This window comes from Ictidomys tridecemlineatus, chromosome 8, assembly GCF_052094955.1.
Source record: "Ictidomys tridecemlineatus isolate mIctTri1 chromosome 8, mIctTri1.hap1, whole genome shotgun sequence".
Classification (NCBI taxonomy): Eukaryota; Metazoa; Chordata; class Mammalia; order Rodentia; family Sciuridae; genus Ictidomys; species Ictidomys tridecemlineatus.
This window is the reverse complement of record NC_135484.1, coordinates 121,088,814-121,112,285: the sequence shown is the minus strand read 5'-3', so window position 1 is coordinate 121,112,285 and position 23,472 is coordinate 121,088,814. Positions and strand designations below refer to the sequence as shown.

General features: G+C 42.4%; 1 protein-coding gene and 1 long non-coding RNA gene across 5 annotated transcripts in view; one reads left to right on the top strand and one right to left on the bottom strand.

The window, feature by feature from the left end:
* LOC144366280 (uncharacterized) overlaps nt 1-23,472 on the bottom strand; it is a 470,215-nt gene that overhangs the window by 100,684 nt on the left and 346,059 nt on the right. The gene's annotated exons all lie outside the window — the stretch shown is intronic.
* The window catches only part of LOC106145487 (MHC class I polypeptide-related sequence B-like), a 58,218-nt gene that overhangs the window by 34,395 nt on the left and 351 nt on the right, over nt 1-23,472 (top strand). For 2 of the 4 annotated variants that reach the window (XM_078020321.1, XM_078020320.1), the window contains 4 exons: nt 18,066-18,329; nt 19,070-19,357; nt 19,892-20,206; nt 20,283-20,408. In XM_078020321.1, coding sequence (XP_077876447.1) covers nt 18,066-18,329; nt 19,070-19,357; nt 19,892-20,206; nt 20,283-20,408 — 993 coding nt within the window. Of the gene's footprint in view, nt 1-1,519; nt 14,027-17,657; nt 18,330-19,069; nt 19,358-19,891; nt 20,207-20,282; nt 20,409-23,472 lie in introns of those variants that run through there. The other 2 variants (XM_078020323.1, XM_078020322.1) reach the window with 2 other exon arrangements.

Genomic DNA, 23,472 nt, shown 5'->3' with positions numbered 1-23,472 from the left:
TAATCCAAGGTGTACAGGCACTCTGAAGTCTGAATCTTCTAGGTAGTGTACTGCCCATCATCACTCAGAAGCTTGTAGGGGCTATGAATATAAAGGCTGGAGGAAGAGAAGTGTTTGTGGACTACTTCAGATGGCTCTGCACTGAAATCCCCAGGGAAATCTTCTGCAGGTTCTGTAGAAGGTCTCTGCCCTAAGGCAAACAAAATAGCTCCCAGCCAGTGCATGCTTTTAAGTGGATAATAGTGATGCTGAACTGTCTGATGCCTTGTGCTCTAGGATCTCTGCAATGGCCACCTGATTGATTTTCCATGTCATGATTATCAGCCTAATGTTGGCACTGTTGATGAGCTTGATTGAATTGGGTTTGGAGGAAAAATCAGGAACAACCATCTGGTCCATCGTCATGTTCAATTTCTGGAAAAGGTGACCAGGAATTCAGCAACTGGGGAGTGATAGAACCAGCCTGATTCCCTCTTAAAATTGGGAGCCATCTCACCACAAAGACATGAAAAGCTAATTTTGTCTTTACTATAAATTCTCTGACCAGATAGCAGCCCTCTCTGAAACTTTAGTGATGCCTCATAAATCTTGGCCTTCCCTGGCCAGATAACGACCCTCTCTGAGGCTCTAATGACCTTCATAAATTATGATGTGAGGGCCAGCAAAAATGTAAACTAGCCTTTGTGTTATGCTCATCAGAGTTTTGTTATTTGTAAAACCCACCCCCGCTTTGTGTAACATTCTGGGGTATAAAGCTGGCTGCAAGAAAGTTCCTGTGCTGTCTTGTTCCCACAGTTTTTGTTGGGAGTGGCAGCCCGTTCTGTCAAAATAATAAGCTTTCTTTAATTTGATTTTAATTGGACTCAGTGGTCTTTTCTTTGTGTCTGGCCTAACAGGGAGCACAGAGCACTGATAAAGCAGGTACTATCATGAGGCAACTGGAGGGGGAACCTGGGGACCCTTCAGTGGTACAACTGGGCTGAGGCTCAAAACCCAATGTGTTCTACCACTGAGCTGCATACCCAGTCCTTTTTAGTTTTTATTTTGACACAAGGTCTAGCTGAGCTGCCTAGCTGGCCTCAAACTTGCTATGCTCCTGCCTCAGCCTCTGGAATAGTTGAAGTTACTGGCATGCACCACTTCACCCAGCTAAATATATTATTTTTATTATTTTTAAATTTTTGGTACCAGGGATTGAACCTAGGGGTGCTTAACCATTAAGCCACACCCAAGCCCCTTTTTATCATCTACTTTGAGACAGAGTCTCGCTAAGTTACTGAGCCTGAGTTTGAACTCACAATTCTCCTGCCTTCTCCTCCCAGATCACTAGGGTTACATGCATATGCCACCACGCCTGGCATATATGTAATATACCACAAATATATATCTATATCTATCTATCTATCTATCTATATCTATCTATATCTATCTATCTATCTATATATATATATATATATATATATATATATATATATATATATATACCACAAATATATATAACACAACTATATATTTTTAAAAGCCTTAGGAAGCCAGGCCTGGTGGCAGACACTTGTAATTTCAGAAGGATTACAAGTTCAATGCCAGCCTGGGCAACTTAGTAAGACTGTCTCAAAATTAAAAGGGCTGAAAATGTATCTCAGTGGTAGAGCCCCCCTAGGTTCCATCCCCAATAAGAATAATAAAAGAGAAACAACAAAAACAAAACCATCTGGAGTTGTCATCATGGTAAATACAGAACTTTGCTTCACTTCCTTACATTTGTTTTAAGCTTAATAGAGTCCTAGTTCTTGGGTAGTGGCCTACATCAGGGGCTCCAAGCCTGCAGGGCCTCCTCTGAAGCTTTTTCGCTCTAGAAGTCATCTCAATGCCCTGGAACCAACCTGGTATGTTTTTGTTGTTGTTGTTTTTGTTACAGACCTTTATCTTATTCATTTATTTATATGTGGTGCTGAGAATTGAACCCAGTGACTCATGCATGCAAGGCAAGAGCTCTACCATGGAGCCACAACGCCAGGCTTGTATGTAATTATTAAAGGAGTAAAAGTCTTTTTTTGGTGGGGGGGTAGGTGTGTGGGGGATGAGCAGAATGAGAGTGTGTGGGACCTAGCTCATCTGAGAAGTCCTGGAAGGAGGGTAGATATCACAGAGGAAAGGGTTTGGGACCAGGTGTCAGGGGAGTTGGGTTTTCTCTCCCACTCTGCAGCAAAGGTCATTCTTGTGACCTCCATTAATGAAAATAAACTCTCCAAGAATGGGCCTGGACTCCAGTGCCTCCTGTGCAAAATAAATTATCTTGATCAAAATAATTAATAATAGCCAGGTATGGTGGCCCACCCCTGTAGTCCTAACTACTTGGGAGGCAGAGACATGGTAAATTCAAGGGCAGTCTGGACAACATGGTGAGACAGTGCTTCAAAATTAAAAAAAAAAATTAAAAAGTCTGGGGATGGGCTGGGGTTGTGGCTCAGTGGTACAGCACTCACCTAGCATGCATGCGGGCACTAGTTTCAATCCTCAGCATCACATAAAAATGAAATAAAGATATTGTGTGTCTACAACTAAAAAATAAATATTAAAAAAATGTCTGGTGACAAAACTCAGTAGTGAAGTGCCCCTGGGTTCAGTTCTTAGTATAATAAATAAATAAGTAAATTAGTTAATTAGATGAATGTAAGCATGGTATGGTGGCACATGCCTGTAATTTCAACTTGGGAAGCTAAAGCATGAGGATGGTAAGTTGGAGGCCAACCTGGGATATTTAGTGAGACTCTCAAAAAATAAAAAGGGTTTATTGTGACACTGTGATAGAGTACCCCTGGGTTCAGTCTCAAATTCCAAGTCCCCAATACTGCAAAAACCAAAACAACAAAACAAAAACTAGGAATATAGCCAGGTGGTAGAACACCACCCCGGGCTCAATTTAAAGAAATATATGTATACCTATAGGCATGCACATGTGTGTGTGCATGAGCACACACACACACACACACACACACACACACACACACACAAAGACACAGACTGTGAGCCAGAAATATTGTCAGAACTTTGTGAATTTCTTTAATATTTATTTTTTAGTTGTAGGTGAACACAATGTATTTATTTTATATTTATGTGGTGCTGAGGATCGAACTCAGTGCCTCATGCATTGCAAGGCCAGCACTCTACCACTGACCCACAATCTCAGCCCCCCACAACATATTTATTTTATTTATTTATATGTGGTACTGAGAATCGAACCCAGGTCCTCACACATGCTAGGCAAGTGCTCCACCACTGAGCCAGAACCGCAGCCTAGAACTTTGTGGTTTATAACATTTCCACCCAGGGAAAAAAATATAGGCTAGGAGCCTTACAGTATGGTTAGTAATTATAACTCTTTCTTTCTTCCTTCCTTTGTTTCCTAGGAATTGAATCTACTGTATTACCACTAGGTGTACTACCACTAGGCTACATCCTGAGCCCTTTTTATTTTTTTATTTTGTTTGTTTTTTGTGGTGCTGGGGATTGAACCCAGGGCCTTGTGCATGCAAGGCAAGCACTCTACCAACTGAGTGATATCCCCAGCCCTTGTTTGTTTTTAGGTACTGAGGATTGGACCCAGGGGTGCTTAACCACTGAGCTACATCTCCAGTCCTTTTTACTTTTTATTTTAAGATAAGGTCTTGCTAAGTTGCTTAAGCACTTCCTAAGTTGCTGAGACTGGCTTTGAACTTGTGATCCTTCTGCTCAGCCTTCAGAATTGCTGGGATGACAGGTGTGTGCCACTGTACTGAGCCCTTTTTATTTTTTTTTGTGACAGAGTATTGCTAATTTGCCCAGGCTGGCCTCAATTTAGTAGTGATACTCCTACTTCTCTCTCTCGAGGAGCCAGGATTACCATCATATACCTCTACACCCAGCTATTTTAACTTTAAAAAGGGATTTGTAGGGGAGATAAAGATAAAATGAACACAGGTTTTGATTTTGGAGTGGCTTGTGGTTCACTGGGGCATGGTAGTCTAGCTTGGGTTTCCTGAATCTCTTCCATCTCATGTAGTAGTGCATCAAATCCTGAGTAGTGCATCAATCGTGCATGTCAAGGAGGTTAATTTTGGAGCTAGATGCTCCTACAGTTACAGCACCAGTTGACTCACATTGAGCCTGAAGTTGCATTACAATAATCTTCCTCACTTCCATGTTTTGGGCTCTACTGAAAGTTCAAAATCACCTTCAAATACTTCCTCTTCATCATCCACTTGTCCTTACACTAAATCATTCCCAAAGACTACCCCCTCTATCATTCCCTCTAAAAAGGTCCTTCAGGTTAAGGGAGTTGACTGCACTGCCAATTTTGTTCTGAAACAGGAATGTGGATCTCTAGGTTTTGAGATCACAGCTTCTACTGATGAAGGGTTGACCTGGGAGAAGCTGGAAAATCCACCTTTGATATTATTCTCCACACCTTCACTGAAGCCAGTCACCTTTCCTTCTACATTCATGAGATCTCGGTGCACATTCTTGAAGATATCCTTTGGACTTCCAGGGGATGCCATTCTGCTCTACCTCTCAGAGATTTTGGTAGTAATACTAAAGCTTCTTTTGTAGCTGAAGGATGGTTTGAGCAGATTTCTTATTCTTCTTCCCTAAAACGTGCTTGATATGAGTGGCCTGTTGCTTATCTGCACTGTTAGCAAGCTTTAAATACTCATTAACATTGTTGTACCTGGGGTTGTTTGTGTAATCTTTCATGTACTCATTTATTTATTTATTAGTGTACTAGGGATTAAACTCAGGGGCCTCAATCACTGAGCCACATCTCCAGCCCTATTTTGTGTTTTATTTAGAATCAAGGACTCATTGAGTTGCTTAGCACCTCACTTTCTGCAGAGGCTGGCTTTCAACTCATGATCCTCCTGCCTCAGCCTCCTGAGCTGCTGGGAGTACAGGTGTGCACTGCTGTACCTGGCTTGTTTAAGTAATCTTGACTTGTTTTATGAGCTTCAGAATTTTCTGCTACAGGTCAGCAATGGCAGTGTTCTTGTGCTGGTCTTGTTCCATTCACAGAGTCTGTGTGGAGGCGGCCATCTGTGGTGGGGGCCACCACATTAAAAGTCTGGTGAGGTTGCTTACTTCCAATCTCTTGTTTCTTTCGGCAATTGCCTCCTCTCCTGATAGAAATGCAGCAGCCTCACATGCTATTTCCTTCACAGTAAAGTTGGTAGGCGTAAGTTATAGATGAAGACCTGGGTGGGTGTGAATGCATAGCCGCTGCCATCTCCTGCCCAGATTTCCTATTGATTTGATTGTTATAGTTAAAGCTTTGTCCCAGGGTTTCATAAACTGACTTCCAGACCACTCACATATAATCGAATTAAGCCTTTATTGAAGCACACCAGTGGTGGCTGACCAGAACATAAAGCTTTTCCCCTGATCAGCCCTGAACAATTGCAAGAGCACTCCTTATAAGCCTGAAAACTGCAAAAGGGATGTTCGGGAGGCCTAGCTAATGCAAGCAAGCCAGGTTATAGAAGCAGGACAGTGCAGTCAAGTGGAGGGAAGCCTAACCAATCACAGTTAGCCTAGTCACCCCAGTTACAGAAACAGAACCCCGGTACCCTAGTTACAGAAACAATACCCCATTAGGTAGTTCCATGTTCTTAAAGGTTTCTATAGCAAAAGGAAAAGAACATCTTGCCCCAGACATCACTCTTCTACTTGGCATGGTTGTTTTACAGGATGAAGTCATAAAACAAAATAGAGTCAAATTTGCTCCTACTATCACATTCCCCACTGGTTTTAGTAGATCTGATGTCAATCTTGCACATCATTAGGCCTCAGTTTTTTTTTCCATCCTTCTGTGTCCAAGGGACTATACTGGGCTCACAGGACCAAAAGTCTGACCTCAACTACATTATTTTGTATATGGTTTAGGAGGGATTTTAAGAGGCAGGGTCCTACAGTAATACCAATCAGGAGAAGGACTAGTGGCCCAACTATGGCTGAAATGATGGTAGTCAACCAAGGGTACCATGAGAATAGGTTTTGGAACCAATTGCCTGAAGTTTCTAGTGCTTCATCTCTTTCCTTTAACCTGTTTCTCATAAGCTCCAAACTGTTCTTTATTATCCCAGAATGGTTTGCATAGAAACAAGAGTCTCCTGGAGCCATACAAAGTCCTCCTTGTTTCAGAAAGAGACCATCTAGACCTCATCTGTTTTGTAAGACTATTTCTGTCAGAGAGCCTAGTGAAACCTTTACTTTGGAGATTGACCTTTTTAGTCTTTCTAAATTTATATGTATTTGATGGCTGAAGGACTTCCCAAACCAGCCAGGAGGGGAACTAAAATGGAGTCAGCCAGTCTATGTGATGAATCAGTGGGCCCTGGCCTTTTAATAAGTCCAGATGTTCTTTCCCTTTACTCCTCCAAAATAGTAGGTTACATAGTTCAGAGTTATTAACAGGTTGGAGATTTAGGCAAGGAATTCAAAGTGGGACCCAGGAAACATAATTTTTGGCGAACAGGGAGTTGTCTCATTTATAAGTTGGGTTGTGGAAGCAAGTGTCTCTTTCTGGGAGATCACCCAGTGTAATCTTGGGAGTAGTTTTCCAGGTAAATCTTTCTGAGCTAGACATATTGGCGAACATCTATATTGACCGTAATTTTTCCTCTAATATTAGGGACCTCCAACTGCCACAAGGGAAAAGGGTGATGACCGTTCTTGCTACTTCCAGCTGAAAGGGGGGCGATGTGCAGTGGGCAAGCAGTTTGGAGTCCCTTTTTAGAAACTGAGTGGGTCAAGGAGTTCATGGTAAAAATCTGGCTCAGGAAGAAGAGGATGTAAATTTACCTGGGGTGGGCACTTCTATGAGAGAAACAAAAAGACATGAGTGCTGAAGTAAGATTAATACAAATAGCATCTGAAACCTGTCCATGAATATCATGAAAATGACAGAAATTAATAATTGTTTATCAGGAGGCAGAAGACCTGAGAAAATGTCCCCATAACAAGGCCTAAAAAAGCCTAATAAGGCACTTTTTTAGGGAACATAAGTCTTTAACATTGTCAGAATTATCAGGAATGTAGACGCAACATTTAGTTAAATTAATTAATGTCATCTGATTTTTGTAAAAATACCTTTTTGGCATGACCACTGTGTTCAGTAAAGATCCTTTTGTTACTTAAGGCTAGATAATTATATTAATAAATATTGATTACATCTATCCGTGTAGGAAGTTAGGAATATCTGTAGGCCTTGAACTAACTTAAAACTTCTGGCAGTTTTTTTATTGATAGTTATCAAGCATTTTTGCCTAAGAATTTTTCTTTTGTTGCCTCCAGTTTTACTTATTTTGGGGGATGCTCACACTAGTGTACATTTTAAGTTATATTAAAATAACTGTTGTTTCTTTTTAAATGCCCAGGAATGGCTGTGCTTAGGTTTTTAACTGTTTTTGCTAGGTGTTTAAGACCAAGTTGGTCAAACTGACCTTGTTTCTATCTATTGGAGGACATTCTTGGGGAACTTGTGAGCAGCATTTTAGCTCTGTTAGTGTCATCTGCATTAGGATGGGTCAAGATCTTGCTTCCCTTGGAAGCTTCAGACATGTCTCCCCTTTTCAATGACCCTCCTTTTTTGCAGCATGTACACTCATTGGCTTTTTGTTCTCATTAATGGTCTCATTAATCTCCCTTAGCAGAAGGTTATGTGGCCCAGAGTTGCAAAGCTTTCCTCCTGTCCTGGGTTCAGCCTGACTCAAGAGGGCAAGAGCCAAATGTTGGTTTCTTTGGCCCCTTTATTTTAACCTTAATATGTAAATTTGGCCTTAAACATCCAGCAAGTCAGTTTTTACCAGTTTTAAAGTAAGAATGCTGGGGTTTGATTTAATCTTTATAACTTTACAGTGAATTTTTACATAACACAATATCCTTCTTTTATTTATTAATTTATATAACATTGAAGATCTGCCTGAAGGCAGAAAATGACATCTTAGCATCTACTGTATGATCCAATCACTATATGCCAACAAAGCAGCTTGAAGACCTAGAGACCCCATTAGATTTTTGGCTATAAAAACTCTCTCTTGCCACGTCCTCCTCTATTGTTCTCTTCTTTTTCTCTCACTTTCCCTGTCTCTCATTTTCCCTTTCATTTCTCTCTCTCTCTCTCTCTCTCTCTCTCTCTCTCTCTCTCTCTCTCTCTCCCCCCTCTCTCTTTTGTGTTAATCAGACATTGTCACAGTAAAGGTCTCTTGGTTGCTCTGAGTATAGTGGTCACTTTTTTTTAGTTATAATGAAAATACAAAGTGAAATTAACAATAGTAAAAACATATTTGGCTTGTATATAATTTTGAACCTTGGCTGAGTTATACATTATATTTTTTATTTGAGATCACAGTAATCTTTCCAATAAATTAATCTTTAGAATATAAGTATTTTACTTTAAATTAACTGAAATCTGGCCTACTTTGAAGTTATTCTGACATGCTGTAAGGTGCGAGGCAGAGCCTTATCTCAGGTAAGGCAGGGCTCTTTACAAATCTTAGGTAAGTGTTTTAGTTCTAAAGCTGATCTTTGTCTCTATTTTCAGATCTCATTTTATAAAGTTTACATATATTGTTTTCTGACTCTGTATGAATGTTAGCTAGCACAATACGACATACATCTTAAACATTAATTAAGGAAAGGCTGAGAGCCCTTAACATTTTTTTCTATGTGTTAAGTGGAAAAACGTTTTATAATATTAATCTTTAAATAGATTAGGCTCTCATTACTTTTAAAAATATCTTTAAATTTTTATAAAGGTAACATAAAATTTGGTTATATCAAATAATATAAATAAATCCTCAATAAAATCTATTATCTTTATAAGTTTAAATTACCATTACAGACAATTTTAGTTTGGAGAATACCAGCTTGATAAAATGTTTCTTTAAACCTTTTACCTTAAAGACTTGTTTACCTGAAAGATATGAACATATTTAATCTATAAAGAAGAGTAATGTACCACACTTTTATTGATGTTTTTATATTAACTAAGGTTAGCTTTTAAAGGAAAATCTAGACTTTGTAATGTAGGACAATACTTTAAAATAACAGTTGCTGTTTAGCCACAGATGTAAAAACCTTAATTTCTCCAAGATTACTTGTTCTAGGGGATAAAACTTAACCAAATAACGTAATTAATATTTTTAGAAGTTTTTGTCAATTTTCACATATAAATATATCAGTACATTATTATTTGTCCTTAGGAAACAACCTTGTATAGTTTTAACTATTTGTATTACCTATGTAACCAACTTAATTACATATAAATATTTTAATATTTATATTTTATTTATACACCTTTATATTACTTAATTAGACCCTTTTGTTATTTACTTAGATGTATTATAATTATACTTTACTGGGGCTGGGGATGTGGCTCAAGCGGTAGCACGCTCACCTGGCATGCGTGCGGCCCGGGTTTAATCCTCAGCACCACATACAAACAAAGATGTTGTGTCTGCCGATAACTAAAAAAAATAAAATAAAAAATATTTAAAAATTTTCTCACAAAAAAATACACTTTACCACATAAAGACTTTTTACCTGGAAATTTTTTTTATTAAATATATTTTTATATTTAGAACTTTTTAGTAATTTTTAATCCATTGACCCTTTTTTTGTTTGTATCTTGAAATAACCCTGATAAATTTTTGAATTTAGATAAATTGATCTATTTTAATAAGATGATATATTTGTTACTTATAGTAATTTAATTGAAATACAGTTGAAACATCTTGACTCTTTGTATGTAGAATTATACCTGTTGGGACTTTGTAATTTATAGTAACCTTGTTTTTATAATAACACAAAATAATTTTAAATTTCCTTTTTCAGTTTACCAATTTATGAAAACACCAACATTGTTTAAGTTTTTACCTTATGGAATTTAAGGAGTTGAGAATACTTGATATTATATTTAACATTCAGCATTTTAACTTTGTAAACCAGTTAGATGCCTCTAACAAACACATCCATGATTAATTTCATATACGTTTAGATGAAATTTACATATCTTTTTTTAAAAACAAGGTATCACACAAGTGCATTGAATAGTATTAGTAATCTTTTTTTGTTGAATAAAAATCCTAGAGATGATGGATATCAAACACTTTATAGAATTAACATTTTAACAGCTGTTTAACCATCTAGAAACAAAACTGTGTATTAGTAACTTTAAAGACATTTGTACTTTTGCCTATGTTCCCAATTTGAATTGAACCTTTTAGATCATATTAACCAAAAGTATTTGGATCCATTTTTTAAAATTTTAATTTATGAGCTCATATGTTAATTTTTTTGTACCAAATATATGTAGACATGGCAATACATGTAGACAGACAGTATACCAGTGCACCCACACAAAGCAAACAGACAAACAAAAGCCTTGTAGCTTATTTTTTAAAAAAAACCTATTAGATTGAGAGTTAATCCTTGTAAATTGGCCTTAGAATAAAGCAGAATGTAATCAGAAAAACATATTAATCTAGGCATATTGGATCAAAATTATGAGTTTAACAAATATAAAATTTTAAAAGTTTTCTGACCTTTTTCCTGAGGTGGTCCTGTTCATGAAAGCTGAAAAGAGTTGAGGGAACACAGACAAACGAAGGGGGCTTATTTTTCCCTGGAGGAACTTCCCAAAGATGCAGCTCCATTGGTCTCCTTGGCAGAGTCCCCCAGGTTAGGGTCCCATTTTTAAACTGTTTTTTTTCTGGTTTCTTGGATAGCAGCCACCAACTTTTAGCCTGACATTGAAAAATCTTTAGACCATTTTTTAATAGTTGGGAGTTATTCATGCTTGCAAATATTGAGAGACAAAAGCCAAATTTTCTAGACAAAATTATGCTTTTTGTTATACAATTTAGGAATAATACATAATAATACATTCATTTTAATCTGTCCTCTATAGGAAGTGACATGATTTACCCAGTTGACCACCTGGCCCAGTTCTTAAATGAAGGCAATCTCTAGAATGCCTTTTTCTTTTTACCTTTAGCTTTTACTTTTGACAATTTTTTTAGTCCTGTTGGCAGCACTTTACATTTGAATGCAAACTTTAGTGAGCACAGATAAAACCGTTTTAACCATTTTTTTTCCGTTAGAAACAAACTGAGGTAGAAATTAACACAGAACACAAAGGGAACAAACAAAAACAAACCAACAGACAAAGTAGTAAGAAGACCTGGAGAAACGACAATCAGCAGAACAGACACAGAACAAGCAACAATTGCTGAGATCACACAGGGAGACCTCTAATGGGTCAGAGACCACACAAACAGAACAAATGGCTGGCGAACTGACACTGGACAACAGCAGAAGACACTGGAGAAATGACAAACAGCAGAACAGACACAGGACAAGCAACAATTGCTGAGGTCACACAGGGAGACCTCCAATGGGGCAGAGACCACTTCTCGTCCTGCCCCCAGACAGATGAGGCCTCCCAGGGAGGCCTCTAGTAGGCCCCAGATACAGACAGATGAGGTCACACAGGGAGACCTCCAGGGAGATAGTGACAACTATCTGTCCTGTCCCGGGGAAGGTGTAAGCGACTGCGTCCAATCTGACCTTTTCCCCCAAAGAAGAGTTGACTCACCAGAACTGACAGCCTGCAGGAGGCTTTTCAGAGCGTCCTAGGATAGATTGGAGTCGTCCTCGGAGTGAGGCTGAGGAAAGTCTCTCAGGAGCTCCCCTCTACTCCAGGGCTGAGTTCCAAAGGCTCATCCTTGGAGGCAAATTTGGCGTGAGGGTAGGGAAGAAATGGATCCAGGTGGGACTGCAAATTGGTAAGGCCAATTTGGAAAGCAGTATGGAGATACCTAGGAAAGCTAGGAATGGAACCACCATTTGACCCAGCTATCACCCTCCTTGGACTATTCCCTGAGGATCTTAAAAGAGCATACTATAGGGATACTGCCACATCAATGATCATAGCGGCACAATTCACAATAGCTAGACTGTGGAACCAACCTAGGTGCCCTTCAATAGATGAATGGATAAAAAAAAATGTGGCATCTATACACAATGGAATACTACGCAGCAATAAAAAATGACAAAATCATAGAATTTGCAGGGAAATGGATGGCATTAGAGCAGATTATGCTAAGCGAAGCTAGCCAATCCTTAAAAAACAAATGCCAAATGTCTTCTTTGATATAAAGAGAGCAACTAAGAACAGAACAGGGAGGAAGAACATGAGGAAACGATTAACATTAAACAAAGATGAGTGGGGGGAGACAAAGGGAGAGAGAAGGGAAAGCATATGGAAATGGTAGGAGACCCTCAATGTTACAAAAAATTACCTAGAAGAGGAAGTGAGGGGAAAGGGGGGGAAACAAGGGAGAGAATTGAACAACAGCAGATGAGGTAGAAAGTGATGATGGGAGGGGAGGGGAGGGGGGATAGTAGGGGATAGGAAAGGTAGCAGAATACAACAGTCACTAATATGCCATTATGTAAAAATGTGAGTGTGTAACCGATGTGATTCTGCAATTTGTATTTGGGGTAAAAATGGGAGTTCATAACCCAATTGAGTCAAATGTATGAAAGATGACATATCATGACCTTTGTAATGTTTTGAACAACCAATAAAAAAATTTAAAAAAAAAGAAATGGATCCAGGGTGAGCCCCCAAATGTTATAATTAAAGCTTTGTCCCAGGGTTTCATAGACTGACTTCCAGACCACTCATGTATAATTGAAGCACACCAGTGGTGGCTGACCAGAACATAGAGCTGTTCCCCTGATCAGCCCTGAACAATTGCAAGAGCACTCCTTATAAGCCTGAAAACTGCAAAAGGGATGTTCCGGGGGGTCTAGCCAATGCAAGCAAGCCAGGTTACAGAAGCAGGACAGTGCAGTCAAGTGGAGGGAAGCCTAACCAATCACAGTTAGCCTAGTCACCCCAGTTACAGAAACAGAACCCCGGTACCCTAGTTACAGAAACAATACCCCATTAGGTAGTTCCATGTTCTTAAAGGTTTCTGTAGCAAAAGGAAAAGAACATCTTGCCCCAGACATCACTCTTCTACTTGGCATGGTTGTTTTATAGGATGAAGTCATAAAACAAAATAAAGTCACATTTGCTCCTTTCCAGATCCATTTCAGGTCCTCCATCTGTCCAAATTTTCTCAGCTTCATGTGTGGATACTGCTGACCTTGTGCAGTGGTGTTGAAAGAGATGCTTCAAGCCTTGGCCAATTACATTCATGTTCTCCAAAGCATATGGGACATTTTAGATAACTTGTTCTGATTCTATGTCCTTTCAGAACTTTGTATCTCAGAATTTACCTCCAGGATCAGGGTCCAGATATTGCCCAAAGGCTCCATCAGTAGAATTAAGATACTTATTTGTGAAAAAAAGATTAGGTAAGGCATTTGCTTAAATAGCAAGTATGTATGCAGCTGTGAGATGGAGGATTCATGCCTACCCTCACCATTTTTCTTTAGCACTTTATTTTTTTCTCTTGTGGTATAATGGGGCTTGAACTCAGGGCCTTGTGTATACCAGGCAATCACTCTACTTGTAAAAGTGTATGACTCTATACCCTTACAAGTAATTGAGGAACAATTACTTGTAGAAATCCTATCAAGAAAAGAGGAGGAAAGAAAAATGCAGCCAATAGTGTTGGGAGTTCAAAGCCCCAACCTTCAAACATACTGACTTCTCCCTGCCCAGCAGTTGCTACTTAAGCAACAGAAGTGGATCAGTGTTCCTCCATTCAGCCACTGGCTCTGCTCCTGAGGTTTTTCCAAGCACTTTCAGTTTTTCGCTGGTCTGCTGAAGGGGTGACAAACTCGTGCAGAATGGAGTTCAGAGGGGTCCATTCCTCCATTCAGCCACTGGCTCTGCTCCTGAGGTTTTTCCAAGCACTTTCAGTTTTTCGCTGGTCTGCTGAAGAGGTGACAAACTCGTGCAGAATGGAGTTCAGAGGGGTCCGGCTGCTGCTCCTGGCCTTCTTTGTCCTCTGTGCTCCAGAGAGTGCCGCAGTTGGTAAGTAGGCTCCTTGCGGACTTTCAGACCTGTGAGATTCCAGGGCTGCGGGCTGGTTCCAGGGAGAGCTGAGCGTCCCGGGACTGACGCTCAGGTGCACCGTCCCTTGGTGGAGGAAGGGTGTGGCGCGGGACTGGACGCAGCCAGTTTGCCACGGAATCTCAACTCCGCTTTTCAAGCCCCCCCCCACCTTGTTCTGCGACCTAGATCAGTGCTGCCCCTTGCCGCTTCTTTGCCCCGTGGTTGATTTTCGGACTTTTTTTTTTTTTTTTTAAACTTCTGCCGCTGCCGAGCTCCCGGGGCTGTCTCCCGGGTTGCTCCCTTGAGCAATATTCAAGGGGATCGCTTCCCACCCGTGTTGGGGAACAGTTTACAGGCTTCCGAAGTCCTGTGTTCTCCCCAAGTCACTGGAGTTGGAGGTCTTCCTTTGTTCCTGCCAGGAGCTGGTAGGGACATGCCCGCACGCCGCTGTGGGGACTGTGGCTGCACCACTTAGACTGGGGGACATTAGAGATTTCTTCTGTGATTTCTCTCAGTTCCACCCTCATTGTCCCCTGGGCTCCTGCTGCCTGGGGGGAGGGGGGTCTTCTCCCCTCTTGCACCCCCTTTACCCTAAAGGAACTTGTTCTCTGACCGGACATTCCTGGGTTCCAGCTCTCCCTCCTTAAGCTAAGGTAAGGAAGCAATGAGGAGAGGGAGAAGTCCCCACAGCATTTGTGCATATGGATGGTGCTAGGAATTGGACCTAGGTCCTTGTACAGGCTAGGAAAACACATGGTTAGCCCTTAAACCGGAATTGTAAAGGACACTTTCCTCTTGCCTCTGTGAGCTTCCCAATTTAAAACCTTTCTCCCAGCAGGGCACTTGCCTCACCCCAGTAATCCCAGCTACTTGGGAGGTAGAGGAAGGAGGATGGCAAGTTCGAGGTCAGCCTAGACAACTAAGTATTGCCATGTCTTAAGAATAAAATAAAATAAAATAAAATAATAAAAATAGCTAGAGATGTAGCTCAGTAGAAATATTTTTAAAAGGAGTCACCTTGCTGTGCTATAGAAAGAACATCAGAACTTACTCCTCCTATCTAACAAACTTTTTGCCCATTGATCAATGTCTCTCCTTTTGTATTTACTCATACTCCATATCCAGCCTCTGTTAACCACTATTCTACTTTCTTCTTCCGAGTTTCAACTTTTTAATCTTTTACACTTAGGTTAAAGCATTTTTCTTTCCTTGCCTGGTTTATTTCACTTAATTCCTCTAGGTTTGCCCATGTTGTCCCAAGGGACAATTACCCGTTTTTATAGGCTGAATAGTATTCCATTGTATGTGTGTGTCACAGTTTTGTTTTGTTTTTTGATTTGCTTTTGAGACTAGGTCCTACTATTTTGCCTGGACTGGACTTGAAATTCTGGGCACTTGTGATCTTACCATCTCAACCTCCTATATAGTTGGGGTTATAGGTGCCTGCCACCATGCTTGGTTAATACTAACGTTTTAAAATCTATTCATCTGTTGGGACACTTAGATTGTTTCCATGTCTTGATATTGTGATTTTTCTGAACAATGCTGAAATGAATGCTGATTTTAATTCCTTTGGGTATACATGCAGTAGTAGTAGTAGTAGTAGTAGTAGTAGTAGTAGTAGTAGTAGTAGTAGTGGGATTGATGGATCATATAGTAATTCTGTTTTTAGATTTTTTTTTGTCTGTGTGTGTGTGTGTGTGTGTGTGTGTGTGTGTGTGGTGGTACTGAGGATTGAACCCAGGGGTACTCTACTACTGAGTGACATTTCTACCCCCCACCCCTTTTTAAAATTTTGAGACAAGGTCTCCCTAAGTTTCCAAGACTGGCCTTGAAATTGCAATTCTCCTGCCCTAGCCTCTCAAATCTATGAGATTTCAGGTGTGTGCCACCATGCCCAGTTGTTTTTAGCTTTTTGAGGAACCTTCTGTACTGTTTTCCAAAATAACTTACTAAATTACACCACCAATAGTGATCTCTTTTCTCCCCATTCTTGCTGACACTTATTATTTTTCATGTTTTGACAATAATCAATCTAATAGGTGTGCAGTGGTATCTTGTTTGAATTTGAATCTGCATTTAGTCATATATCTGTTGGTCACTTGTATATCTTTTTTTTTTTTTTAATATGGAGGATTGAACCCAGAGGTGCTTAGCCACTGAGCAACATCACTAAGCCTTCTAATTTTATTTTTATTTTTAAATAGGACCTTACTAAGGTGCTTAGGGCCTGGAGAAGCTGCTTAGACTGGCTTTGAACTTTGGATTCTCCTGCTTCAGGCTCCTGAGCCACTAGGATTATAGGCATGCACCACCATGCCTGGCTGATTTGTAATCTATTTTGAAATCTGGTATTGTGATACCTCCAGTTTTGTTCTTTTTCTTTTTTTGGTATTGGGGATTGAACCCAGGGGCACTCAACCACTGAGCCACATCCTCAGTCTTTTGAGACAGGGTCTCTCTCTAAGCCTCACTAAATTGCTGAGGCTGGCTTTGAACTCACGATCATCCTGTGGGAACTTTCTTTGTTCCCAACCCCTGCCTACCTATAGAGTCACCTGTACCCCATGCCTATCCTTGCTCTGTCCACTTATCTCTCTGTCCTTCCCATCTCCCCTCCCCACCTAGCCCAGAAAAGTTTCTTTATCCACTGCTCCTTGACCTTTTTTCTCCTCTTTTCGTTGCTTGACCTAAAGGGCTCTTGTTCTCAAAACCAGTTATCCCAAATCCTTTTTTCCACCACTTACTTAACCTGGTATACTTCTAGTAATGCCTCTCTCAGCAAGAGTTGTCTCCTGGAATATTGTGGTTGTTGTTTGTTTGTTTGGTGTTGGGAACTGAACCTGGGATCTTTTGCTTGATAAGCACACACTCTACTACTGAGCTACACCCCCAGATCTTTTTATATTCTGGACATTAATTTCTCATTAAATATGTGATTTGTCAATAGTTTTTCCCATCTTAGGGGTTACCATTTCCATGGGGGGTGCTTTTTGTGTGTGTATGGTGCTGGAGGTTGAATCCAGGTACACTACAACTGAGTTATATCCTCAATGCTTTTTTAAATTTTATTTTGAGACAGGGTCTCAATAAGTTGCTGAGGCTTATGTCCAACCTGCAGTCCTCCTACCTCAACCTCCCAAGTAGCTGAGATTACAGGCAGGGCCAATAGAACCTTTTTTCATGGGTCTTGTTTTTTTGGGGAGGGTACTGGGGATTGAACTCAGGAGTGCTCAACCACTGAGCCACATCCCCAGCCCTATTTTGTATTGTATTTAGAGACAGGGTCTCACTGAGTTGCTTAGGCCTCACTTTTGCTAAGGCTGGCTTTGAAGTTGCTATCATCCTGTCTCAGTCTCCTGAGCCACTGGGATTACAGGTGTGTGCCACTGCACCTGGACATGAGCCTTCTTTGTGTACAGGCATATTTAATTTTGGTGAGACCAATTTATCAAAAAAAATTTTTTCTTTGTTGCCTGTGCTTTTTTCTATCTATGAAGGCATGGCCAAACCCTAAGTCATGGAGATTATTCCCAATCTTTTCTTCTAAGAATTTTTAGTGTTAGTTAGTTAAACTTTTAGTTTTTAAGTTTAGGTTTTAGATTCATATTGCATTAAATATTTTTCTTTCTCTCTGTGTGTGTGTTTGTCTGTGTGTGTGTGTTTGTGTGTGTGTGTGTGTGTGTGTGTGTGTGTGTGTGTGTGGTGGTACTGGGGATAGAACCCAGGTCTCTTTACCATTGATCTATATCCCTATCCCTTTTTTATTTTATATTTGGGACAAGGACTCACTAAATTGCTTAGGGCCTCACTAAATTGCTGAGGATGACTGAATTTGTGATCCTCCTGCCTCAGCCTCCTGAGTCCCTGGGATTACAGGTGGGCACCACCAGGTCCAGCTGTCTATGTGCATATTCTGAATACGCAGGGTGGTCAGGAGAGCAGAAGCTTTGGGTTGAACATGGATGGTGCAGTCATTTCCAGGAAGAAATGTCATTCATTGTTGTTTCTTCCCCAGGAGCCCACAGTCTTCATTACAGCCTCACAGTGAGATGTCAAGGTGGATCTGTGCTCTCAAGGTTCTTTGCTCAGGGTCACTTGGATGATCAGCCCTTCCTGAGCTATGACAGTGAGAGAGGCAGTGTAGAGCCCTGTGCACTATGGGCAGAAACAGTCCTGGGACCAGAGACTTGGGACACAGAGACCCAGGACTTGGCAGAGAATGGCAAGAATCTTAGAGTGACCCTAGCAGATATTAACTTCCTGAAAGAGGAGAAAGGAGGTGAGTGTGGGCAGGGGCAAGGGTGATATGAGGATTTCTCCATGAAAGATGAGAACAGAGAGCAGAGATCTGTCCCTTTTTGTAGCTTAGAGCATGGGATTGGGTTCTTTGTCTTGCAAATTTGAAGAATGAAATCCTCAGACACAAGAGTGAGAGCAAGTAACAGAATTTATTAGTGTCATAGAAGGAAAGTGGAGCTCCCAAAGAGGAGAAATCCCAAGAGTGGGATACCCAAGAATGATTATTATCTAGGGGTTTATATGTCTCTGCGGGGTTAAGAGAGCTAGCCCCCTACCCAGTCCTGGATAAGGAACTCAGTGTCCACAAGCTTTTCATGAACTCTTTGGCCCAATCAGATTACTGTGCCTTTCTTGGTGGGGGTATGGGTACCAGGAAATAGATGTCTCACTATCAGCTAGTTCTTTCTTTGTTTTATTTTACTTTTCCTCTCTGCTTGCACAGGAGTTGGCCTGACCTTGATGAGGCCTGGCTGGTGTCTTATAATTTCTCAGCCCTCCTATATAGAGACTTGAACCTGAAGGAGCCCAAGTTTCCTGTCTATTTTAATCTATTCTCACTGTATTTGGTTGGGGGGGGGCAAGCAGTGTTCTCCATGAAGCTCAGCACAGTAGTACTTTGAGGGGAGCCAGGAAGGGGTCCCCTGAGGGCTGAAGTTTTATACTTGGGCAGGGAAGGCAGAGTAACCAGGGGATGGAAAAGTGACTACTGGGCCGGGACAGGGTCTCATTCCCTCCAGGAGAGTTGGGGCTGTGAAATCCGAGAGGACAACCGCACCAGGGGCTTCTGGAATTTCTACTATGATGGGGAGCCCTTCCTCTCCTATCACCCAGAGACGCGCAGCTGGACCGTGCAGCCATCCCCCGCTCAGATCTTGGCTATGAAAGTCAAGAATTCCTTGGATGCAGACGGCATTCAAAGCAAGGCTCAATGGGCCCATGTGCAGGGAACAGTTTGTGGAAGACTCCGGAGATATCTGAACTCCTGGATAGCCTTCAATGAAACTACAGGTACCCCCCATTCCTGAAGCTCCAGGGGACCCTTTGTACTATGGGACATGTGTGTTCCCTGTGAGTGTGTTGTAGTCTGATTGCCCTGTCCTGATAAGCTTCTGGATAAAGACAGGAGGGTTTGGCAGCAAATGAACTATCTGGGCCATGAGCAGGAAGCAACCTGAACCTTGGACAGCAGGGGTTTAGGCAGGAGTGGAATCCTCACCTACCTGTCTGCCTACCAGCCTGTTTATCATGTAGAGCTCCCTCTTGGACCCATGACCCAGGAGAACCCCCTGCACCCCTTCTTCAGCATCAACATTTGGGAGAGAGAATGTGAGGCCACCAGTCAAGCCCTATCCTCCTGCCAGTCAAAGGATTAAGGTCCCAGACAGATCAGACTTGCAGAAGGTCAGGGGTCAATGAGGACTTTGGCCATAGACAGAAGAAGAGTGGAGAGAACTAGCCCTGTTCCCTCTTCCTTTATTAGAGGGGAGATAGGTTAGAAAACATCCCTGACTTGTTCTGCTTTTTCTGCCTTTTCTTCTCCAGTGTCCCCAAAAGTGAATATAACCTGTGATGAGGTCTTGGAAGACACCATCATCATGACATGTTGGGCTTTGGGCTTCTATCCCAAGAATATCTTTCTGACCTGGCTTCAGGATGGGAAACCCCTGAGCCAGGACACACAGAAGTCTGGGAGTATCCTGTCCTATGGGAATGGGACCTACCAGACCTGGGTGTCCACCAGGATTCCCCAAGGACAGGAGCAGAGGTTCAGCTGTCACGTGGGACACAGCGGGAATCACATTAATGGCACTGTGTCTTGTAGTGAGCCTGAGGGTCCCATCAGGGGTTCCCAACAAGGTGAGTCAGTGACCAGGGTGGTAAGAGGGGGGAAGCCTTGAGCCCCAGTCCCAGAGTGTAACAAGCCTTCTTTCAGGCACTGCACTGCTGCTTCGGAGCCGATGGCCCACCATTCTGGCTGCTGTTGTTGGTGCTGTGATCATCTTGTTTTGGCTCCTTTGGTGCAAGAAGAGGAGGACAACATCAGCTGCACAGGGTCCAGGTGAGAAAAGTGGTCACTGGCTGGAGATTACAGGGCCTGTCTTGGCTGTAAGTCTCTGAAGCCTCCCACTGCACAGAGAGCAGACTTCTGGAATGGAGGAGGATGGAGGTCTGTGTATTTGTGAAGTGATGGGAGCCATGTCTCCAGCTACTCCCCTTAGCCCTGCCAAAAGCCAGGGTAGGGAATTCCCTTGAAGATCTAGTTGCAGATCTTCTGGCTGCAGGGGCTGTGGCTTCTGCTCTCTCTCAGGCTCCACAGGCTTGACCAGGGGTCTGTGTTGGGAATGGTGGGCTGATTAGTGTGGGCTAGATTATCATGGCCTCAGAGGGACACACATTAAAAACATCTGCAAATTGGGGGATCATAGCCTTGGGGGACCTCACAGTAAAAGCATCTGTTTTAGTCAGTTTTTCCACAGCTGTGACCCAAAGACCTGACAAGAATAATTTTAGAGGAGGAAAAGTTTATCTGGAGCTCATGGTTTCAGAGGTTTCAGCCCATAGATGGCTGACTGTGTTGCTCTGGGCCTGAGATGAGGCAGAACATAATGGAAGAAGGGTGTGGAGAAGAAAAGCAGCTTAGGACACAGCCAACAGGAAGCAGAGAGAGCTTTCCCTTCACCAAGGACAAAAATATTCACCCCTAGGGACCCTCCTCCTCCACCCACACTCCACCTGCCCACAGTTACCACCCAGTTAATTCCTATCAGTGGATGAATGCAGTGATTATTTTAAGGCTCTTAGGAGCCAGTCATTGTACCTCTGAATGTTCTAGTATTGTTTACCACAGGATCTTTTTGGGGATCCCTCATATTTAAATCATAACAACATCTATGATCTGGGGCTGGGAGGCTTAGAAACTGGAGTGGAACCCCACAGGAGGTGATGCCTCTGGACCCTTCCTGACTATGTCCTCTCCCCAAGACACTCCAGCCATCATGAAGAAACCAAGAAAAAGACCCATGAGGCCTGGAGTGGGAGAGCCCAGCCTGCACAGCCTTGGGGAGGCCTGTGTAGAGCAGGTGTGGGGGTCTTCAGTGCAGCTGGTCATCGTCTGTCCTCTGTCCAGCTCCTCTAGTCCCTCCTCAGGAGCTTTCCCCTGATTGTGTCCTCTGGGTCACCTAATATGTGCTCCCTTCTATTCCCATCACATGGCTCCTCCTCTTGGAGTGGCTTTGCAGGTGATTGGGAGAGTAGAAAAACAGCTGTCCTTGACCATCTAGGGAGAGACACTAGCCCTCTGTGAGGCAGCTGCAGTTATTGTTTCTTTCCTGCTTCTGAGATTTTCCTGTCCAGTCCTTGGACAGGAAAACACTAGTCCCTAGAGTTCAGTGTTTTGGGCCACTTGTTCTGTGCTCTGTGGGTTTCCCTTGTCCACACTGAGCTATTTTCTTTTTTAGTATTTTTTTTTAGTTGTAAATGTACCCAATATCTTTATTTATTTTTATGTGATGCTGAGAATCAAACCCAGTGCCTCACGCATGCGAGGCAAATGCTCTACCACTGAGCTACAACCTCAGCCCCATCCTGAGCTATTTTTTTTTCTCAAGATGCTCACTGCTCTGTGAATTTGGTGTGAGGGATGGTCAGAATGATTCCTCCCTAATTAAGTTGCTTGAGAGGACAGGAAAAAAAAAACAGGAAGTTCAGGTTTTAGCAGAGAGCCAAGGTGATGGGTAAACAGTGACAGGGTGGAGGGTGGACAGAAGCTCAAATCTTCTTTTTTCTGCACCTTCTGTGTGCCTGGCATGGGGGCAGTAGGTGGTTTCTTATCCTTAACCTGATTTCACTGCCTCTTGGCTTCTCAAGCCTGAGGAGACCGCCCCAGAGCATGGACCCAATGAAGGTGACTCCCCCAAAAGGGAAATAAGCTTTCTGCTTGCTCTTTCTCTCTGCATCAGCTTCTCCAGTAGGGCAAACAGAGGGAGTATTTGTGTGTGTGTGTGTGTGTGTGTGTGTGTGTGTGTGTGTGTGTGTTGCTAGTGATTGAACCCAGGGCCTTGTGCATGTAAGGCAAGCACTCTACCAACCGAGCTATTACCCCAGCCCCAGGGAGAGTATTAATGTTGATTTCCTGTAGGCAAAAATGATTGCCTGGAATGTCACTAGGGCATTGCCAAGGAAAAGAATTCAGAAGGTCGGTTTCTCATTTCTGCATATTTCTGCTTGAAATGTTGGGTCTCTATAAGGATGTTTCAGTTTCAGCTGCATGGATATGAATAATAGTCCTCTAGTGCTCATGTTATAGAAATCACATGAGTGCCCCAGGTAGGATACCTGGATTGTGGCTGTGGCAGTCCTAGAGTGCAGAGTGGGCAGACAGCCTCAGGCTAAGGGTCTCAGGAAAGCCCCTAGTCTGCATTGGAAAGAAGACCCCTGTGGGCTGTGAGGACTGTGGCCTGGGTAAGTTCCTGCTAAGACTGGGGCAGGAAGACCAGGGCCACCTCAGAAAGCACTGGCTCTTGAGGAAAAGCTGAATTCTCAGAGATAGGTATAATAGGGGGCAGAAGGTGGGAAAAGTGCAGATTGAGATCCTGGGCAGTTGCAGAGGGTCAAAGATACTTAGTCTCTTATGCACTGGCTGCTCCAGGGTCAGTTGAGCAACAGATCATGTGCCACATATGTTTTTCCATGGTAGGAGTGTCTGCTGGTGCCCCTGGGCTTCCTTGTGGGCTCTCAGTTAGATCTACTAGCTCAGGACTGGGAGGGAGGGATGCTGAGCTACAGGAAGGGCAGGCCCTGCTGGGTGAGCACCTGTCTCTGCAGGGGAGGAGGTCTGTGAACTAAGGGGTTGAAGTGCTCTGTGTGAGTGAGCCCCATGCCCAGACCTGGCAGGATTAAGTGCTGCCCTATCTGTGAGGCCCCTACTCTATCATGATTGATTGGGCTTGAAAGGAGGGGGCATTGAGCTTTCCTCCCAGATTTTGTCCTCAAATACTGCAGCTCTTTCACCCTTTCCATGGTGGAAACAGAGACAGGTGGTGCTGCTGATGGAGACCCAGAGGAGCCTATGAGGGCAGCAAAATGGGATGAGAGGGAGAAAAAACTCAGGGAATTTACTTTTC